This window comes from Ursus arctos, unplaced genomic scaffold, assembly GCF_023065955.2.
Source record: "Ursus arctos isolate Adak ecotype North America unplaced genomic scaffold, UrsArc2.0 scaffold_9, whole genome shotgun sequence".
Lineage (NCBI taxonomy): Eukaryota > Metazoa > Chordata > Mammalia > Carnivora > Ursidae > Ursus > Ursus arctos.
Window position 1 is genome coordinate 41,490,557 of NW_026623111.1, and position 18,530 is coordinate 41,509,086.

Here is an 18,530-nt window from a genome sequence, read left to right on the forward strand (position 1 = left end):
GCTGTGGGTTTCCTTTGGTAGCTGATGGTCTTGGGGGGTTGGGGAGTACCTGCTTCTCCATGTGTGGTCCTGGACCGCAGCAGGGGCATCACCTGGGACTTCTCAGAAATGCAGACTCTCCTTCCCCACCCAGACCTGCTGAAATGGGAAGCTCCGAGCGGGGCCCAGCGGTCCATCTTAACAGCTTTCCAGGTGACTCTGGTACAGGCTGAGGTTTGCGAACCTGTGGTCTTACAGTCCGTGGGGCTTTGTCACAGCGTCAGGGCAGTGATCATTGAAAAGTTAAAGCTCGTGTGGCCTCCCGAATGTCAGACCAGGGTGCAAGTCTCCGTTCTCTTTCTGTTGCACTAAAAAGATAGATATGAATTTCGATTAGTCCAGACAGGAAAACAGACGATCGCAGTGCTGTGGGATGGTGCCTCAGTAGAGGCGGCAGGGGGCCTTCAGAAGAAGGTGTGCATGTGGGGGAGAGGGGACAGGAAGGCCCCTCTAGAGGGGGTATTGCATTGTATTTATTTTATTTTATTTTTTAAAGATTTTATTTATATATGGGAGAGAGAGAGTGTGCATGAGCAGGGAAAGGCAGAGGGAGAGGGAGAAAGGATCTGAAGCAGACCCCCCACTGAGCAGGAGCCCCATGTGGGCTTGACCCCAGGGCCTTGAGGTCATGACCTGAGCCGAAACCAGGAGTGGGTGGTGTCACCCGCTGAGCCAGCCCGGTGCCCTGAGGTGGTGTTGTGAAAGGACAGATACGATCGTGGCTCTGTCTGATTCAGCCCAGGTAGAGCCCCCTCCAGGCGTCCCGTGTCTCCTGGGCGTCTCTGTTTTGCACACAGCACCTGCCGTCACCTCGGCTGTCCGTGCTTTCGCCACTCCTTACAGGTGTCCTGCTCCTTGGCGCTGTGGCCTCTGCAGGAGCCGTCCCTGTGCCGGCATCCCGGGGCCCACGGTGCTCCCTGTCTAGTGCACGCCAGACCCCAACCAGACCCCAACCGGCATGTTGCCTTTGCGCAGCTTTTCGGCCCCCCAGGGTGGGTCAGGTCAGTTCTCACTGTACAGCGCATTTCATCACCCTCATCACATTGTAATTATACAATTGTATCGGTACTGCTTTATTGCTTATCCGTGGAGCCAAATAGAAATTCCATGAGGGGAATAGTCCTCGCTTATTCCCTTGCTGCCCAAGGGCCCAGCAAGGAGCAAACATTCAGTAAGTATTTTTAGATGAATGAATGAATGGATTGTGGGGGGGACAGTCCCCTTCTTATCCCTGGGTCATCGGGCTGCTTAATGTATGCGGTTGGAGAGAGGTGTCACCTCCTAAGTTTTATTTATAGGATCAGTTGCCGCAGCCCCTTGCCGGGTGGCAGCGAACTCTCGTAACCTGATTCTAATTTGGGGTCTGGCTTTTGGGACACCCAAGAGAAGAAGTTCTTGAGTATTACTTCCCGGGGGGATGGGAACGGTGACAAATCCTCCTATCTTGGAGACATTCATAATACAGGTGCCAGAAGCCAGCACTGGAATGGTAAAGGTGGCATCTGAGACATTTCAGGGAAATGACCCTTGTCCCTCCCTTCTCCCCTCGGAGCCTCGAAGAAGGGCTGCCTGCTTTGCTCACAGAGCTTGATGCTGGGGCACTGTATGTATGCCCACCCACTTCCAAGTCCATTTACGAGAAGAACAGAGATGGCCTCCTTTGCCTTATTTTAGTCGGTTTGTCTTGACCTGGATAAAGCCGGGTTTGTCATTTCTGTTCTAGGAGAAAGCATGGCATTTGCTTCCCTGAGGCAACAGCTTCAAGGTGGGGGCATTTGTCTCAAATAAGACAGTAAGTAAGCGGTGCTGATATTTAATAGGATTACCAATAGCCTGCATGTGTATAATTTATAAAAATACATATATTGAGAAGGAGGGCTCAATTTTTTTTTTTTTTAAGATAGGGTTTTCAAGACCCAGTGGGTAAAGATGCTGACATGCTTATGGGAATCTTGCTTTTAATAGAACTGATCTGTTGCCTGTTTGTAAAGTTGTTGATTATGGTGTGTAGTTGTAGTTTTGTGTTTTTTTTTTATATTTGAGATACAACATACTCTCTCATACCTATTGTAAACTTCTTTTAGATTAAGTGAATATAATACATGCAGTATGTTTTGGAACAAAAGTCATGAACACAATTTCTTACTCCCAAGAGCTGTAATCAGAATAGCTCTAATCTGCTGAGCTGGCCAGCAGTGTGGAGAGTGCACATGGCTATAATTCTATGTTTTGGTGCATGTATCCTTGTCTATCAGATGCCATTTTCCCTCCTAACTGCAATCATGCCACCTTCCCCTTCTCTTCTGCCCGTTCTGGATCCCAGCGTGGCTCTAATGTTTTCTCGGGTACTCCCTTGCCCTCCTCCGTTGCTGTCAAGGCATCATAGCAAGTAGTAGTAATAGGACCATTTACTGCTGCAAGGTGCACGTAGGACTTGGAGAGGAGGTAGGAATCCTGAACTATCTTACCGCCAGTTAGAGATGTGAAAACTGAGGCTCGGAAAGGTCAAGGAGTTTCCCCCAATGTCTCACATAGCTTGGATTGGAATTCATGCTTGTCTGGCTCCAAAACCATCACCTCTCATCGTCCCATTCCTGTTGCTTCCCTTGCTCCCAGAAGGTCAGAGAAGCACCATCATGGCCAGGCTCTGAGCTGGCTTCTAGACTTTAAAATACTGCTGAATAAAGTTCATAGAAGTTGCAAGATTAGTACAAAGAACTCCAGGATACCCTTCACCTAGACTCTCTGATTGTTAACATTTTGACACAGTTCCTTTGTGTATATCCATATTCTTTTTTTTCTGAACCATTTGAGAGTAAGTTGCTAACGTGCCTCCCGGAAGAGCCATCTGAAGGAGACTCTGCCTTGTAATTTACGAGAGCATTGAAGCCACCCAGAATGAATGCCTTCTGCCCTCCACCCCAGCGTGGTTCCCCCCCTTTCCTGTAGCGTGGGACCTCACTCCAGGGAGGGACACCTCTGAGGGTCTTGCCTTCACCCTCAACCTTAATCTGAGTTTTTCAAATTCAACGCAGACCCTTAAAACTCATCGGCCTTCTTGGAAGTTGACTCTGTCTAGCACCTAAAATCAGAACCTCTTCTTGGCAAGGTAACACAAAGGCAAATCAAACGGGGCTTTCTGTAGGTTTCTACCTATTCTGTGAAGAGAGGAGAGGGGATTCCTCTCCGCTTGTTATCCCCAGTTGCAGCTAAACTGTTGTCCCCGCTAAGTCAAGTCTGTTTGCAAGACGGTTACCAATGCTGGTAACTTTTTCTGTGGCCACCGCCTCAGAAAAATTCCCTTTTAAAAAAAATTAATACTTTTGTTTTTACTTCCTTTGGTATAAACCAGCCCTGTGGCTATAAAACGACATTTTGAAAGTGGAAACAGAAGGAAAAAATGTTCTGTCTGGTCTGTGTATGGGATGGAGGGGAAGGTGCAATTTCCCTTATCTGACAGGTCCATTAAAAGCAGGATTTAGAATTTATTCACCAGTAAAATTTATTGATTTACCCGTTATGGTGAAAATGAGCTTAAATACCTATTTGAGCCAAGCATAATTCCTAGCGTTTTTTAGAACTGGAAAATCAGGGAAGCCTTTCAAAAACATAGATCACGTTTGGAGACAAGGTGCCTTAGGAAATGAACCCAAATGTCAGGATGAACGGATACAGACGAATATGGGACGTACATACAGTGGAAAATGGCGAAGGGTTAGAAAGGAAGTGTTGACACCTGCTAAAACATGGAAGAACCTTGGAGACAGTAAGCTGATTTAAATAAGCAGGACACCAAAGGACAAATATTTTATGGGTCCACTTCAGTGAGGTTTCTAGACCAGTCAGTTCGTAGAGACAGAAAGTAGGAATGGTGGTTGGCAGGGGCTGGGGGCGGGTGGTGGTGGTTTGGGGAGTTTCTGTTCTGTGGGTACAAAGTTTCAATGATAAAGTTCTGGAGGTGGATAGGGGTGTTAGTTGTACAACATTGTAAATATATTTAATGCCACTCAATTGCATAATTAAAAATGGTTAAAATGATAGATTTTATGTTCTATCTATTTTGCCACAACAGAAATAAAAGTACCCCACTGGCATATATTTATGTTTTGTAAATACTGACAAGCCCGCCCCTTACTTATTGGCGTTTTATTTGACGTCATCAGGATTAGATGCTATCGAATGAGAGCTAGAGTTTATGATTGGCACGTAGTATTATTTCTTCACATTTTCATTTGCTGCGAGCACAACCTCCTTTCCCCCCCTGAACCAGGGAGCTGGCATTTTGAGGAATTCTCAGTTCCCGGTGAGTCAGCTTTGGAGCTCCCAGTGTCCACACGGGCCCACGCTGCCCCACGTGCCCAGGACAGTGCTCATGTGAAGGCAGTTTGTGCCCAGTATGTCCTTCTGCGAAATCGTGCAACGGTCAGCTGCAGCGTCGCTGTGTGGAGCGTGCAGCCTGAAGGGTCGGCTTGAGCTGAGACACGCGCACTGGCTCGTCCTTGGTGCTGGGTAGGTCTTGGGCTAAAGCTGGCCTCTCACTAGGATGGTTGACCTGCCCCCATGCTCTTTTTGCCCTGTTCCTTTTCACTTTGTTCCCCCAGTCCTTCTTTAAGTGACGGAAGTTAACATTGCAAGAGGTCAAGAGCTCCCCCACCACCCCCCCAACTTCGCAGGTGGCGAGGGCCGGGTGGTGGTTATTGTATTCAAATCCTTAATGCTTCTTATCTGGTTCTGATTTCAGTAAGTGCTTTCCAGAACTCAGAAACACGGAAATCTGCCTATTTACCATAGGAGCTGTGCTGGGCTATTGGGAAAAACCCCCTGGAAATGAGAAAGTTCCTCTTTTCTGTGGCGGGGATGGATCCTCGTATATTGTGCTTGTCAAATCCAGACCTTATCTGATTCCCCAAAGACCAACTGCATAATGGCGGATCAAGGTTTCCTCTCCCTGTGTGTCTTTGAGATCGAAAGAGGAAGTCCTGCTTCCTCCGGCATTGGCTTGTATTCTTAGGATGAGTGAGTAGGAAGTGTATTAAGTCGTCCTGTGAAAGCTGCTGCTGGCGCGCTATGCGTAGCTAGAAGAAATCGTGCGAAATAATCAGCTGAGACGGGCCCTTCTTTCGGTGTTGACTGATCGGACATCGCCGCATTTTCTGTTCACTTTGTAAGATGGAAGGACCAGGGATCGGAGTCCACGGATAGGCCCTTCTAATTCTGTGTTCACGCAGTAGTTTTATTTTTTTTTTATTTTTTTTATTTTTTTAAAGATTTTATTTATTTATTCGACAGAGATAGAGACAGCCAGCGAGAGAGGGAACACAAGCAGGGGGAGTGGGAGAGGAAGAAGCAGGCTCATAGCAGAAGAGCCTGATGTGGGGCTCCATCCCAGATCGCTGGGATCACGCCCTGAGCCGAAGGCAGACGCTTAACAGCTATGCAACCCAGGCGCCCCCACGCAATAGTTTTAAAACAAAGTCTGTGACTCGTTACATTTATATCGGAAGAGAATCACCGCTCCTCATTCTTGCCACAGTTAGCTGAGTCCAGCCACTGCATCGTGACCCTCATGTGGTCTAAGTATTTAATTACAGATCCTAGAATCCTGGAGTTCTTGATGGCCTCTTTATAATTTTTCAGAAGAGGAGACCAAGTCCTAGAGAACCTCAGTGACTTGCCCAAGATTTCAAATCCACAACTTGTGTGTTTTCCCACCATTACATTTTGTCCCCTTCACACCCTTCACTAACTGCTCAAGAGCAAAAGTAGGCTGTTATACATTTTATCTAAAGCATACAAATATTGCCTATCTTAGCAGAAACCAATTAATAATTTTGCTAGCCTCCTCCAACCTGAGAAAAGCTGTGACAGATGTCCTATCTTTAAAAGGCATTTACTGGAAGTTTGAATCTTCGCTGCCAGGTCCTCTTTAGTGAGTTTCTTAGAAGCAAGCAGAATATTTAACATCTCCTTGATCTTGGGGTGTGCTTTTCAAACAGCAAAAATAGCTGTGGGGGCGGGGGGGGGGTGTCTTCTCTTGCCACCAGAGGGCATCCTTGTGAATCAGGAAATAGTGGGAGGATGGAATCGGGGGTCCCAACTCTGGTGACACTCCCGGTGGTCCAGTGCTGAGGGATCTGAGTGGGGAAGTGCAGCAGAGGACGGGCTGTGCGTGCTTGAGCCTGGGGTCCCAGTAACAGCTGGAAAAGCAAGAAATGCAAATACTCCAGGAGAGGGTCAGCAGCACAGGTGACATAGCAGTGCTGGGTTTCTCCAAGCACGCACCTTACTGGTTCTGTGGTTAAGGCAGAAAATAGAGGAGCTGACTCGGCCCCTAAGAGGAAACCACTCTCTGTAGCGGAGGCAGGAAGGGCCCAAACCACAGGTGAATCCACCCAGGCTGCAAAGCCCACAGAAAGGTGAGTGGGTGAGAAGGTAGGATGGGGGTGATGTGATGTGGCCTGCCCCTGCCTGCCCAGAGGAGAGCACCCCTGCTTATGGCGGGCCATCCCTTTGTAGCATCGGGGAGCCTGGTGAACCGGTCTTCCTTGGCCATCCATGAGGATTCAGGACCCACATGTCCTACCACTGGCCCCTTTGTGCCACAGATATATTTCTGAAAAGAGGACCCTGGAACATAGTGTTTTCACCTTGGCTTTGGTGCCTTTAAACCCCAAATGGGCTCATGCACCTTGCGGCCGCATGTGTCAACCCCTGAGGTCAGGCATCAGCAGCACAGGACCCTGGGGCAGGTTCCGCTTTTTGGGCTTCCCTTCATCACTCCTCTCTCTGTCCCTGCCTCCCATTCTTCTGTGTTCCCCATTCTCACTCAGAGCCCTCTGGGAGCCGCTGCCTCCCATGCTCTCCAGCTCCAAGAGCCCTCCCTCCCCCTGCTTCCCCTGCCCCCGGCTGGCCCCAGGGTTGCTCTCCCCCAACAGCATGTGCAGTCAAGGCTCCTATTCTCCCATATCCCAGGACTGTAGGACCACTAGGAGGTCCTGGTGTGATGGGTGCAGGGGTGGGGCTGGGGTGTTGGCGATTCCCACATAAGGCCAGGGTTCTAATGAGTGATGCAGGATATGGCCTGGCTCTCTATCCCCCTCATGTCTGTCAGTGACCAGTCCTGTGTGCTGAGGGTTGTGCGGCTGGTTCTCTGTCCACTTCTGCTCCCCTCCCTGCTGCCATGTCCTCGGAGATTCTGGCATTCATCTAGAAGTCCCTCTGCACCACCTTGACCGGAATTTCCTGGTTCTCCTTTACCAGAGGCATTGCCATCTCTACCCTACTCCAGCCACCTTGCACCTGTCATTTCCTTTCTGTGCTCTCTATTTGTACTCCCCATCCCCTCCGTGGATGATTTTATGGACACCACTGGTGACCACCCCCGCCCCTCATCACCTACTGGTGGGTATGTTTGTGTCCCTGACACAACCCCCTGATCCCCAGCCCAAACTTTCAGGATGTCCCAGTGCCACCTACTGGTCCAAATATGCTTCTAAATCTGTTCCTCCTTCTCCATTGTGTTGGCACCCCATGTCCCCATCACCTAAGCCCAAATCAGGTGTCTGTCCTTCTTCCTCTTGCTTCTTCAGTGCCCAGATCCAGCCCACCCCAGGACCCTTACCCTTCAGTACTATCCTTCACTGCTCCCTGAGGGGTCCCCCCAAGCACATATCAGAAGCTCCCCATCAGGGTGGGCTCACCCCCTTACTGTGACAAAGGGGGGCCCTGTAGTGATCCTGCCCCCCCAGAACCTTGCTGCTGTCGTGATTCTGAATGATACTGTGCCCTTAACTAGGTCTGTGATATTTGCTCTTGTGGTTCCCCTCACCTCATAGACCTTTCTCCTCCTCTCCCCCTGGGCTTGGACAGGTCACACATATTCTTTAATTTGGGCTTTGAGAATCCTTTCCCGACCCTCTTCTCCCCGCTCCCATTTCCCTGTTTGCTGTGCTGGCTTCATTCTGCGGTAATTCTCTCCTTGTGAGTCTGTTTTCCCTGCTGGGCCCTGACCCCACCCAGGACAAATAGTAGGAGCTCAGTTACCATTTCATCAATGAAGACAGTTTCAGAAGTGCTTGCTTTGTTACTGATCCCTCTCTCTGCCAGTAATGACTAATGCTCCAGCTTTTATTTCCCTGTCCTTTGGTTCCCTTCTGTCAATTAGTTCATCATCATTAGACCGACATTGAAATATACTTAAGGAGCTGCTTTTTTAAACACTGTGGTTCTGTGAAGTCTTCGTTATTTTGTGATTTTAAACAGACTTTCAAAGGCTGATCATTTTACGGTGGTATATTGCTGCAGCTTGAGACCATACACTGGCTCAAATACTGAAACAAATTTTGTATAATTACTACAAATCCTGTGCCTAACGTCGTATCACGCCCTGGCATGCAAAAAGAAAATTTCTTTCATTTTTTTAAGAACTAAGTACAAATTTGCACCATGCCAAGGAAGTGGTTTTTGAGTCCGCAGACATAGGAATATTGCAGGGAAATGCTTAAGACAGTGAGGACATCGTGTCAATTACTTACTGTTTACCTTGGGTCTAACCTGAGTAGATTTTAACAATGACTCGTTCCATGTAGGTGCTTTAATCTCTGTATTACAAGGTTAAAGATCCATCTGAACTCTCTCTTACCCAGAAAATCCTTTGGAAATAGCGGAGTTGTGAATCTGGAATCATGTGATACATTAGGGCTGTTCTCAGACTTGTCCATGGAGGTGCTCTCAAAGGTTGAGGGTAATAAGGATTTGGGTGGTATGTTTGCAAGTATGTGGCTGTAAGGTAGTTTAGTTTCTTTGAAAGCTCATGTTTTTCTTTTTTTTTTTTCCCTTTTTTTCTCCTTCCAGCTCATGTTTTTCCACCTGAATTTATTTTACTATTTGATGATACGTAATATAAAAGAGTGTTTAGAAATTATTTGTCACTGACAGAAATCGACCTTCGAGAAGACTGGTTAAAAAGCATCCAAGATCAGAACTGCTGCTCTGTAGGATGATGTCTCAGATTACCTTCCCCTGTCCTGCACCTGCACGGCTAGTAGATGTAGTAATTCCTTCACCACGCGTTTATCGTCCCCTTCTGTATTCCTGGTGCTCTGTGAGGCTTTGAGAATAGAGATAGATACAGACTTTCGTTGGATTTTGAGAGCTAACCCTATTGGGGTGGGGTTGGGGTGGGGTGGTCCTTGTAGGATGAGCTTTTCCTGACTGCCACACACCTTCATACTCTAAGAACTTCACCTTCGCCTTTCCCCTCCTTGAATACACATATAAACCTGGTCGTATGCAGATGGGACAAAGGCTTGCTGGCCAGCCCTCATGGTCCCTCCCTCTGGACCTTTTCATGATGCTTCTGGGCAGAATAGTAGCTGCTCCCTTTGAGACCTGGGGCGTGTTTATCACCCTTCCATATTTTTACTTCATTTGTATTGGCTTTGTCTCTGAGACTTCAGTGGTTCTGGTAGCATGAACCCAGCGCAGTAGAGTGGCGGCCATTCTGGGATCCTCCATCCCATGGTTTCCTTTACTTGGTGTGGGTGATCCAGAGTGGATTTCCGGCACCCCCCCCACCCCCCCGGGCCAAGAGCATTTTTTCAGATTTGTTTGGTTTTCACTGAACTCATACTCCCCTTCCCCCACCCCAGCTTTATTCTATTTCCAGTATCATCTACTTGTTTTTAAAGCCTCATGGGTGTTGTGGGCAATTACTAGGATCCTTCCATCTTGGTTTTTATCCAGTTTATTCCTGTGGGGATATAAAAGTATGTCAGAAACAGTAGGATATACAAATCATTAGCTTTTTTTTTTGTAATCATGAATTGTGGTTAAATAGTACGTGAACTGGGGCGCCTGGGTGGCATAGCGGTTAAGCGTCTGCCTTCGGCTCAGGGCGTGATCCCGGCGTTCTGGGATCGAGCCCCACATCAGGCTCCTCTGCTATGAGCCTGCTTCTTCCTCTCCCACTCCCCCTGCTTGTGTTCCCTCTCTCGCTGGCTGTCTCTATCTCTGTCGAATAAATAAATAAATACAATCTTTAAAAAAAAAATAGTATGTGAACTACAGAGTCGCCCGACGACCACGGAGCTTTGAGCTTTGTCTCAGCTGCGGCTCCCGCCGTGCTTCCTCAAACCAGAATAGGCCTCTCCACGTGGCTTTGCCTCCCCGCTGTTATTTTACCTGGTTCCTTATATTCGTGTCCAAAGGAGAAAAGGTTTTGAAATGACTCCCTTACTTTTAACCCCAGCGTAAATCCAGTCTTTGCAGCTTAGACGTTTGCCAAGCGCACGAAGCCCTTAGGGGAGGATCTTTGAGAAAAGACTTGCAGTAACGGTCGACGTGGTCCAGTCACTACCGAGGGGACTGAGGAGCACCCCAAAGCTCGCGCAGGGGGCTCTCACACGCACTGGTCATTGAGAACCCTGCTGTGAGCATGGGTGTGCGAATATTGGAACAAGCCCGGCCCGGACTCTCCATGAGTCTCTGAATGGACAGAGCACAAAGACTACAGGTGTACCTTGAATAGTTTATTTTCACTTAAGAAGGATGGACAGCTGCATTTTTTTTGATGGAGAAGCAGAACCTTGTCTTTGAGTTTTGGCTGACCTTGAAATTGGGATGATTGGCAGGCGCGCTCAGCACACACCACACCCGGGATGGGAGTGAGGTCTGCAGTTCCTAACTGCAGTTTCCTTCAATGACGGGCTTGTGAACCAGCGCAGGGGGTGCACCCCCACCCCCGGCGTGTGAGCTCCCCTCCCCCAGTCTTCTCATGTTTCACCCACGGTTAATTGGACACGCGTTTTAGTTGAGCCGCGCTTAGAGTGTTTCTTTGTTATCAGAGAATCAGCAGCTCATTCCCAACACGCATGCACACACACACACACACACACACTCCTATTTCATCAGTTTTCATAACATGCACTTAATTTGTATATAAAACAGACCACAAGTCTAACTTAGAGAAACAGGGTTGAGAATAAGACCACGTGGCTGATGGTGCAAGCAGGAGACCAGAGGTGCCGGAGGGAAGAACCTAGCAGTCGCAAGCACCCAGAGTCCCCTGGGCAGTAGTCCCTATGGTTTGAAACTTAGCGCTTAGTCAGCCCACAAAGTGGAAAGTGCTTTTATGAGTGCCTGCTCAGGGTAGGATAGTGGAGAGATGGCAGCCAGGATGCCGTTTGTGCCCTCAAGCACAACGCTGTGGAACAAATAAAAATAATGATAACAATTTTTTTAAATGATGGGATTTAAAACAGTCAGGGGGCTCACAAAGGCTACTACCAGGGGTCAGACTGGGCAGCTAAGGAAGAGCCAGGGTGCCTGAGAAGGGTCGAGGCTTCACTGGCCAGGGCCTTGAAGAATTGTTTTGCTTTGTTTTGTTTTGATTAATGCTAGGGGTTTTTTATTGTGGTAGAAATACACACAACATAAAATGTACCATTTCTAAGTGTCCAATTCAGTGCCATTTGGTACATTCACAGTGTCGTGCAACCATCACTACTGTCCGTTTCCAAAACTTTTTTTTTAATCATCCCAAACGGAAATTCTGTACCCATTAACCTCATTAACTCCTCATTCGTCCCTCTCCCTAGCTCTTGATAATCTTACTCTACTTTCTGTCTCTCTGGATTGGCCTACTCCAGGTGCCTCATGTAAGTAGAAGCGTTCCACATTTGTCCTTTTGTTTCTGGCTTATTTCACGTAGTATCCTGTTTTTGAAGTTCATGGATGTGGTAGCCTATGTCAGAATTCCCTTCCTTTTCATGGCTCAGTAATACTCCATTGCAGGCACCTGCCACATTTTGTCTATCCGTTGATCTGTCAGGGCACTTGGGCTGTTTCCACCTTGGCTATTGGAGATGCTGCTGCTGTGAGCATGGGTGTGCGAATACTGTTTGCATCCCTGCTTTCAGTTCTTTTGGGTATGGTTGAATTTTACACGAGAGAAAGAAGTTATAGAGGGTATGTTGGCATTTATCTTGATTCTGTTAAAATCTTGCAACATTACGGACTGTTCATAAGTGTTCCTTTTCTCCCTTATTTATGCTCTTTGAGAGCAAGGACTGCCTTCTAGGTTCGGCACTTAGCCAGGTACCTGGGATGAATATATAAATATTTGACCAGTTCCTGGAGTTCCTAGTCCAGAACCATCATACACTATGGTATTGGTTCCCAGAATGGTAGGTTTTGCCATCTTTTTATTTTTTTTTCTTTTCTGGCTCATTAATTAACATGTGTTCAGAGAATTGAAAACAACTCTTAAATTAGCCTTAGCCAAACACAATTAGGGAAATACATTTTCTAATGCAAAGAGTCCTGATGTAGATAAAACCCAATTCAACAAACATTTCTTGAGAACTTGCTATGTACCAAATGCATTTTGAAATGTGTAATTTCAGAGCAATTTCAAAGCCCAGTTGGAATACCTTATTGGTATTGAATTTTAAATAGAATAAAGGTAGGTACATACCTTTAAACATGAATCTGTAGTCTTTTTTTATTGTGAGAGCATCATAACAACATTCAAGATAGTTTGGAAAAAAGAGAATAAATAATACCCAGAGTCCCACTCTAATATAAACTCAATTTTCATTTTATAGGGTGAGTTGGAGAGTTGAACTTATAATTTATTTTGAGAACAAAACCCTTAGTGCTTCGGGTGGCAATTATTTTAAAATTTATTTTTTAAAACCCTAGAAGTAAAGCAGAAGCCAGTGATCTCAAATTCAGAGTCTGCTTTTCTGGAGATACCCATAGCCGTTTAATGGATGAATGGAGCCACTCCCTTTTCTAAGTGGAGCAGCGGAAGTGACATCTGTCCTCTTTGGGGGATAGCGCAGTGGACTGTTGACACCTGTTACAGGGGCTGAGTCTTTCGGAGCTTGTCCCCCCTCTGATATTTTGGGTGTTCGGGTATCGAACGGAATGTTTTTATGACTGTTCCAGGGGAAAATTACAATTTAAGATCCTTGGAGTAGGTGGAGGAGGTAAGACCTAGATTTAGACCACGAGTGAGCGTCAGTACAAATGGATGGGTGATGGGGCTGGACGTGTTGGACGGAGTTAGGACAGGTGATTGTGGTTAGGGACCAACACCCGTGAAAAACGGGGCTTTCCACATGGCAAGAAGGTTAATTGGTGGAGTAGGTGTGATCTGGGGACATGAGCAGAACGATGGGGCTAGGAGGGAATGGAGCTGTTCACAGGCTCCTTAACCAGCCAGTCCAAGAATCTGTCTTACTGGAGAGGCAGGTAGGGGTCCAGAGGAAGCCGCTAGAAATGAGTCCCATGAAAGTGTTTTGTAAGCTGTACAAACCACCTCTGGTAGGGTTTTGGAGGCTGGGAGTGGGGTTGTTGAAAGATGGTGGTTTTTTAGGCTGATGGATCTCAGGGCTCTGAGGTTTGATGAGTTGGGAGTGGAGTGGCTGGAGGTGTGAGATCTTTCAGGAGAGGATGTTATCTCTCCAGGAGGTGGTAAGTGGCTAGTCTGGGGTGGGGCAGCAGGAGTGGAAAGGCAGACAAGGATGAGAGGCAGAGGCTCCAAAGGAAAGATTGCTAGGGTTTGCTGCCAAAGAGGGAGAAGTCAGGCAGGAACCTGTTTGGGAAATGATGGAACCGTTTGTATTCATAGGAAGTGAGTAAGTCAGGACTGACTGGAGGGGTGGTAAGAGGTTCTGTTTTTAGAATGATTGTGTCTAACATTTACTATGTATTTTCTGTGTGCTCCCAAACAGTTGGGAGTGTTTCGTATAACATTAGCCTTATGAAATAGGTTCTGTTACTGTCCCTACTTTGCAAATGAGGAAACCTAGACAGAGTTGATTGGTAACTTGCCTAAGGATCCCACACTTACTCTCTGGCAGAGCCAAGAGACAAATCTAGAGTCTTAACTCAAGAGCCAAGCTCTTCCTGAGTATGCTTTACACTGTAATAGCCAACATCTATTCAGCGTGCCCCGTCCTGTGTTAAGCTCCTTGCATGTGTTTGTCACATTCGATTCCCATAGGAACACTATGAGGTGAGGGTATTTTTATCATTTTCCAGATCTGGAAACTTGGGCACAGAGAAATTGAGTGGCCTGCCTTAGGTCACACTTCCATTGGCATGGTAGGTCTCCGGAAGTCAGCAATATTTTTTCAGCTGGATTGTCATATTTACATATGCTCTTAAGAGCCACTCCTGAGAAAGCTAAATTGATTGAAGTATATTGCAATATAAATTCTTTAAGAATTTTTGGATTAAATTTTCTGTCAACGTCACTGCTATTCGCTTGGAACTACTCCCTTTTTAAAAGGGGATAAATAATTGAAATAATAGTGTCTCCATTTATTGCTGTGCCCGTTTTCATTATTTAACACTCTGTAAGACTTTAAAAACAGTCCCAAGCACTTTGTCTCCATATTCTGGCCCCTCCATGTAGATGCTGAGCCTGGTGGGTACAGATGGTCTCGTCTATAGCACTTCTTACGTTGTTGGTGCTTAATAACCTTTGATGATTGTCATCGACCTTGTTGTTACCTTCTGCGAATCGAGGGTTGCTAAGGGTCTTCAGTTTGGGACGCACTTGGCATGACCTTGTGGAGCTGTGATTGAAGCCATGGTCAGAAGTGCCCGGATGCAATATGTGTCTGGATACCAGATTGGAACTGAGACCAGTCATCTCTGAGCGCCTGCAGGGGACAGTTTCCATGCTTCTTTAGAGCATCTTTGATCTGTCCTTCTCCACAGACTCTCTTGCTTCTGTCTTCACATGTCCCCAGGTCTCTTCTGTAACTTTTAATGTCGTTCGACTGCAGATCTGTCTCCCTTCTGCTGCCACAGCTCAGAGAGGGGTCTACGCGCAGAGCCTTTAACCGCGGAGCATACAGAAATTCCCACTCACCTGAAATTGTGCTCTTGGGTTTCCTGCCGTCTCTTTCTCACCAAACATAGTCGCTTCATTCCCTTGACCACTTTCGTTCATTCCCTTGATCTCGCTCAGCATCTGCCCTAGAACCCACCACCTTCTCTTTAAAACCTTCTTCCCTCTTGAGCTCCCCCCTCCCTTCCTTCCTGGCGGTGGTTTTTTGTTGGCTGTTGTTGCTCATTCATTTTTGTTTGATTTTTAAATCTCAAATCTATACTCTCTTAGCTGGAAGAGCTCTCAAGATTGGTACTCTGTGCGTTCCTCTTTTTTCCACAAGCCCTTCCCCTTGACTTTCTGATCCTGTCTTTTAACTTCACCCATTTTTGCTCTTCCTCCACCATCTGCAATGCAGGCCTTGAGGTGAGAAGTCCGTCCACTGGCCAGGTAGCCCCTGGGAGCAGGGCTCTTGCCCCGCCTGTCCCCATCCTTTTCTGATCATGTCTTCCCACCTCCAGTCCGGCCAGACCTGTGGAGAGCTTCCTGGCGTGGCTCCCTTGCTGCCTGCGCCTTTTACTCTTGCTTCAGAACTCAGGTCACTTCTTGTCTCCGACCTTCTATGTGTGTGGAGGGGATAGATGCCCCATTTCACCCGTGACCCTGCAGAAGTGATAGAAAGCCTCCCCTGACCCGCAGAGGGGGAGTTCTGTTACCCTGTTGCTCTAGCCCACCTTACCCAGGGACCCTTTCTTCCCACTCGCTCACCCAGGTCATGTGTGAGTCCGTCTTTGTAGTTTTAATGACACTGTAACTTTTAATGTGTTTTTCCTCTGGTGCATCTTTAGTCTCAGATCCTTTGATGTAGGTCCCATTGCTTCTGCCTACCTGAGGATCAGAGCTCTTGACGAATTTCCGCAAATCTAGAAGATCTCTGGTATCTTACAGTAGCGCATGTCACTTTTCTACCAAAAAATGTAGTGTCTCCACATCGTCGTTGTGGTCTCTATGGTGTATATGTATCCATGGGTGTCTGTCTTTTACCTTCCCTGATACGGTCAAGGTCCAGCCCACCTCTTCTTCTTCCTCTTCTTTGGCTTAAAGCTAAAACTTGTAGCTACATTTCACTTATTCTGACACAGGAGCCGTGTGTTCTTTTGAACTCCGGAGTGTGTGTAACAACCCTGTGTTGCCCTTACATGGACTTTTCCCCAGCACCTGGCTCGAAGCTTTTGATAATTAGTGAACAGGTATTTGTGTTCATGCAACAGACGGATGAATGAGTGGATGAATTGGCTGCCGTGAATTTTCTAAGGTTCAGGTTTCCTGTTCAGAGTCTGAAGTTTGCATCTTTAAACTAGGAAACCTGTCTAGGCATTAGTTTCATTAGGCGCAACCCAGCCTATGTCATGAAATACCTCACAGTCTGATCTTTAAAATGGGATTTTCATTTTCTGCCTTATTGTTTGAAATGCTTAAATAGTTCTCCTTTTGATGAACGTCACCATATAAGGAGAATTGCGTACAAATAACTGAATTCACAGCCAGGCTGTGTCATGGTCATGTACATTTTGCCAGAAGAGTAACAGGCCAGTAGTTTGCTGTTGCTGTTGTTTCTGGGTTTTTTTTGTTTTGTTTTTTGTTGTTTGTTGTTGTTTTTTTTTTATAGTGTGAGGTTTTGTTTTTGTTTTTTCTAAGCTGGGTGTCAGCATGTCAGTACCGCTGTGATGGCCCATATTCAGAGTGGAAACTTGACCCAGCTGTGTGTTTAACCCGGAGAAGGCCATGGCATCCCACAAGTATGGCTCGCATACCAGGGGTGACCCCCAGGATTAATTGGGAGTTGCAGAAAATAATTTTCTAGATGAACTTAAGAAACTTTAACCAGAACTCTTTCTAACTATAAATAGCGGGGCAGCTTTGTCCTATTTTTATTGTAGAGCGCACAGAAGATGGAAATCAATATTGGAAGAAATGCTTTATTTCGCCAAGGAAAAAGATCATACTCAACACGATTCTTATTTTTCTTGGCAGGCTCTTCTCAACCATCTGTGAGTCCAGGGGAACTGTCTCTACCATCCATCCATCCAGCAAAATCAGAGTTAATAGTCAGTGCTGGCGATGAGATTAGGCTGCTATGCACCGATCCAGGATTTGTCAAGTGGACTTTTGAGACCCCGGGTCAACTGAGTGAGAGCACACACAACGAGTGGATCACAGAGAAAGCGCAGGCCGCCAACACAGGCAATTACACGTGCACCAACAGAGAGGGCTTAAGCAGGTCCATTTATGTGTTCGTTAGAGGTAAATGTGTGGCTTTCTTTCATGCTATGCTTTAGAGAACCTAATATCCTGTTCTTAATTATGGATGACACATAGGTGGCTGAGCCATAGAGAAAATATTACTGGCTGGCTATAGGATGCCTGAAACAAATTTTTCTTTGTCAGTTCCCCCCATCTTTTGATACATCGTGGCTGTGGGTAGGACTCCAGCTGAAGGTCCGCAAGGCTGCAGTACTCTTCCTAATGAGATTACAATATGGTTAGCCCATTTGTCCTGGCACTGTGAGTAAACCCCGAGAATAAATTAGGCCCTTTGGGAAAGCCGTGTTTTAATGCCTTGAGATCCTAGATACTCCCACTTAGTAAAAACACTTCAGGGAACTAAAGGCCTCTGAAGGCCTAAACAGACCAACACTTCAAAAGAACTGACCCACTTTTAGAGAGCAAATTCCAGAAAAATAACATAGTCAGCTAATCACCCCATGTTCCTCTTAGGTTCTTAATAGTTGTCAGTTGATTCATTTTTTTTAAAAAAACTGTGACCTCTTAGAAACAGAAGAAAAATATGATTGTTGGATTTCCGTACCTCATTTCCTATGATAAACTCAGTGATTCATCTGTGTTTGTGCTTCGAACATCCTTGTCAGGAGGAGGTTTGCTGACGGTGGGAGGCAGGAAGAATCTTTCTGTTGATGTAAAAACAAGTACTTAAAGCTGTAAGAGACATACGCAGGTTATAGGGGGAGAAATAGAGTCCGGGTTCTGGTCCTGAGTTTGTGCCTGGACTGGGGCTACCATTGACACAGGCCGGCGTTGGAGGCCTCGCCCATGATATGGTGGAAGAACAATGGATCCATTTGTCCCAGATGGCAGATCAGAGCAAGCTCGAGAGTTTCAGTGTCTCACTGAAACGTTTGGATAGGGTCACCTGCACTGTTGTTCTCATGTAATTGTTGTTCAGGAGACAGAATTGTGCAAATTCAAGCTCTATCAAGGGTTAATAAAGTTGTTCACTATAAAGAAGGTTGCGGTGAAATCGACCCTGCCTCTCCTTAGTTTATCTGTTATTCTTTCCTAGGTTAGGTACCTGAAAAATACACACTGATAAGGCACAGCTTAGCCGTGGGGTATGGTTCCATAATGGTGGAGCCAACCTGGGTGCTGTTCTTTGACATTCAAGAAGGTACTCTGGAATTTCCAGGTGGTCATGAAGTATCATTCTGCATATTAATACAGTGGGTAGATGCCTGAATAAATGGGGAAGACTGCGGAATTAGCCAAGTCAGTCTCGCAGAGTTCATGGATTTTCTTTAGAAGGGGTCTTCCTCAGTAACTTAGTGCTCCACTGAATTATTACTGATTT

General features: G+C 46.5%; 1 protein-coding gene across 5 annotated transcripts in view; it reads left to right on the forward strand.

Annotated features, from left to right (window-relative positions):
- KIT (KIT proto-oncogene, receptor tyrosine kinase) overlaps positions 1-18,530 on the forward strand; it is an 81,266-nt gene that overhangs the window by 18,004 nt on the left and 44,732 nt on the right. For all 5 annotated transcript variants that reach the window (XM_026508909.4, XM_026508906.4, XM_026508910.4 and 2 more), the window contains exon 2: positions 16,919-17,188. In XM_026508909.4, coding sequence (XP_026364694.3) covers positions 16,919-17,188 — 270 coding nt within the window. The remainder of the gene's footprint in view (positions 1-16,918; positions 17,189-18,530) is intronic.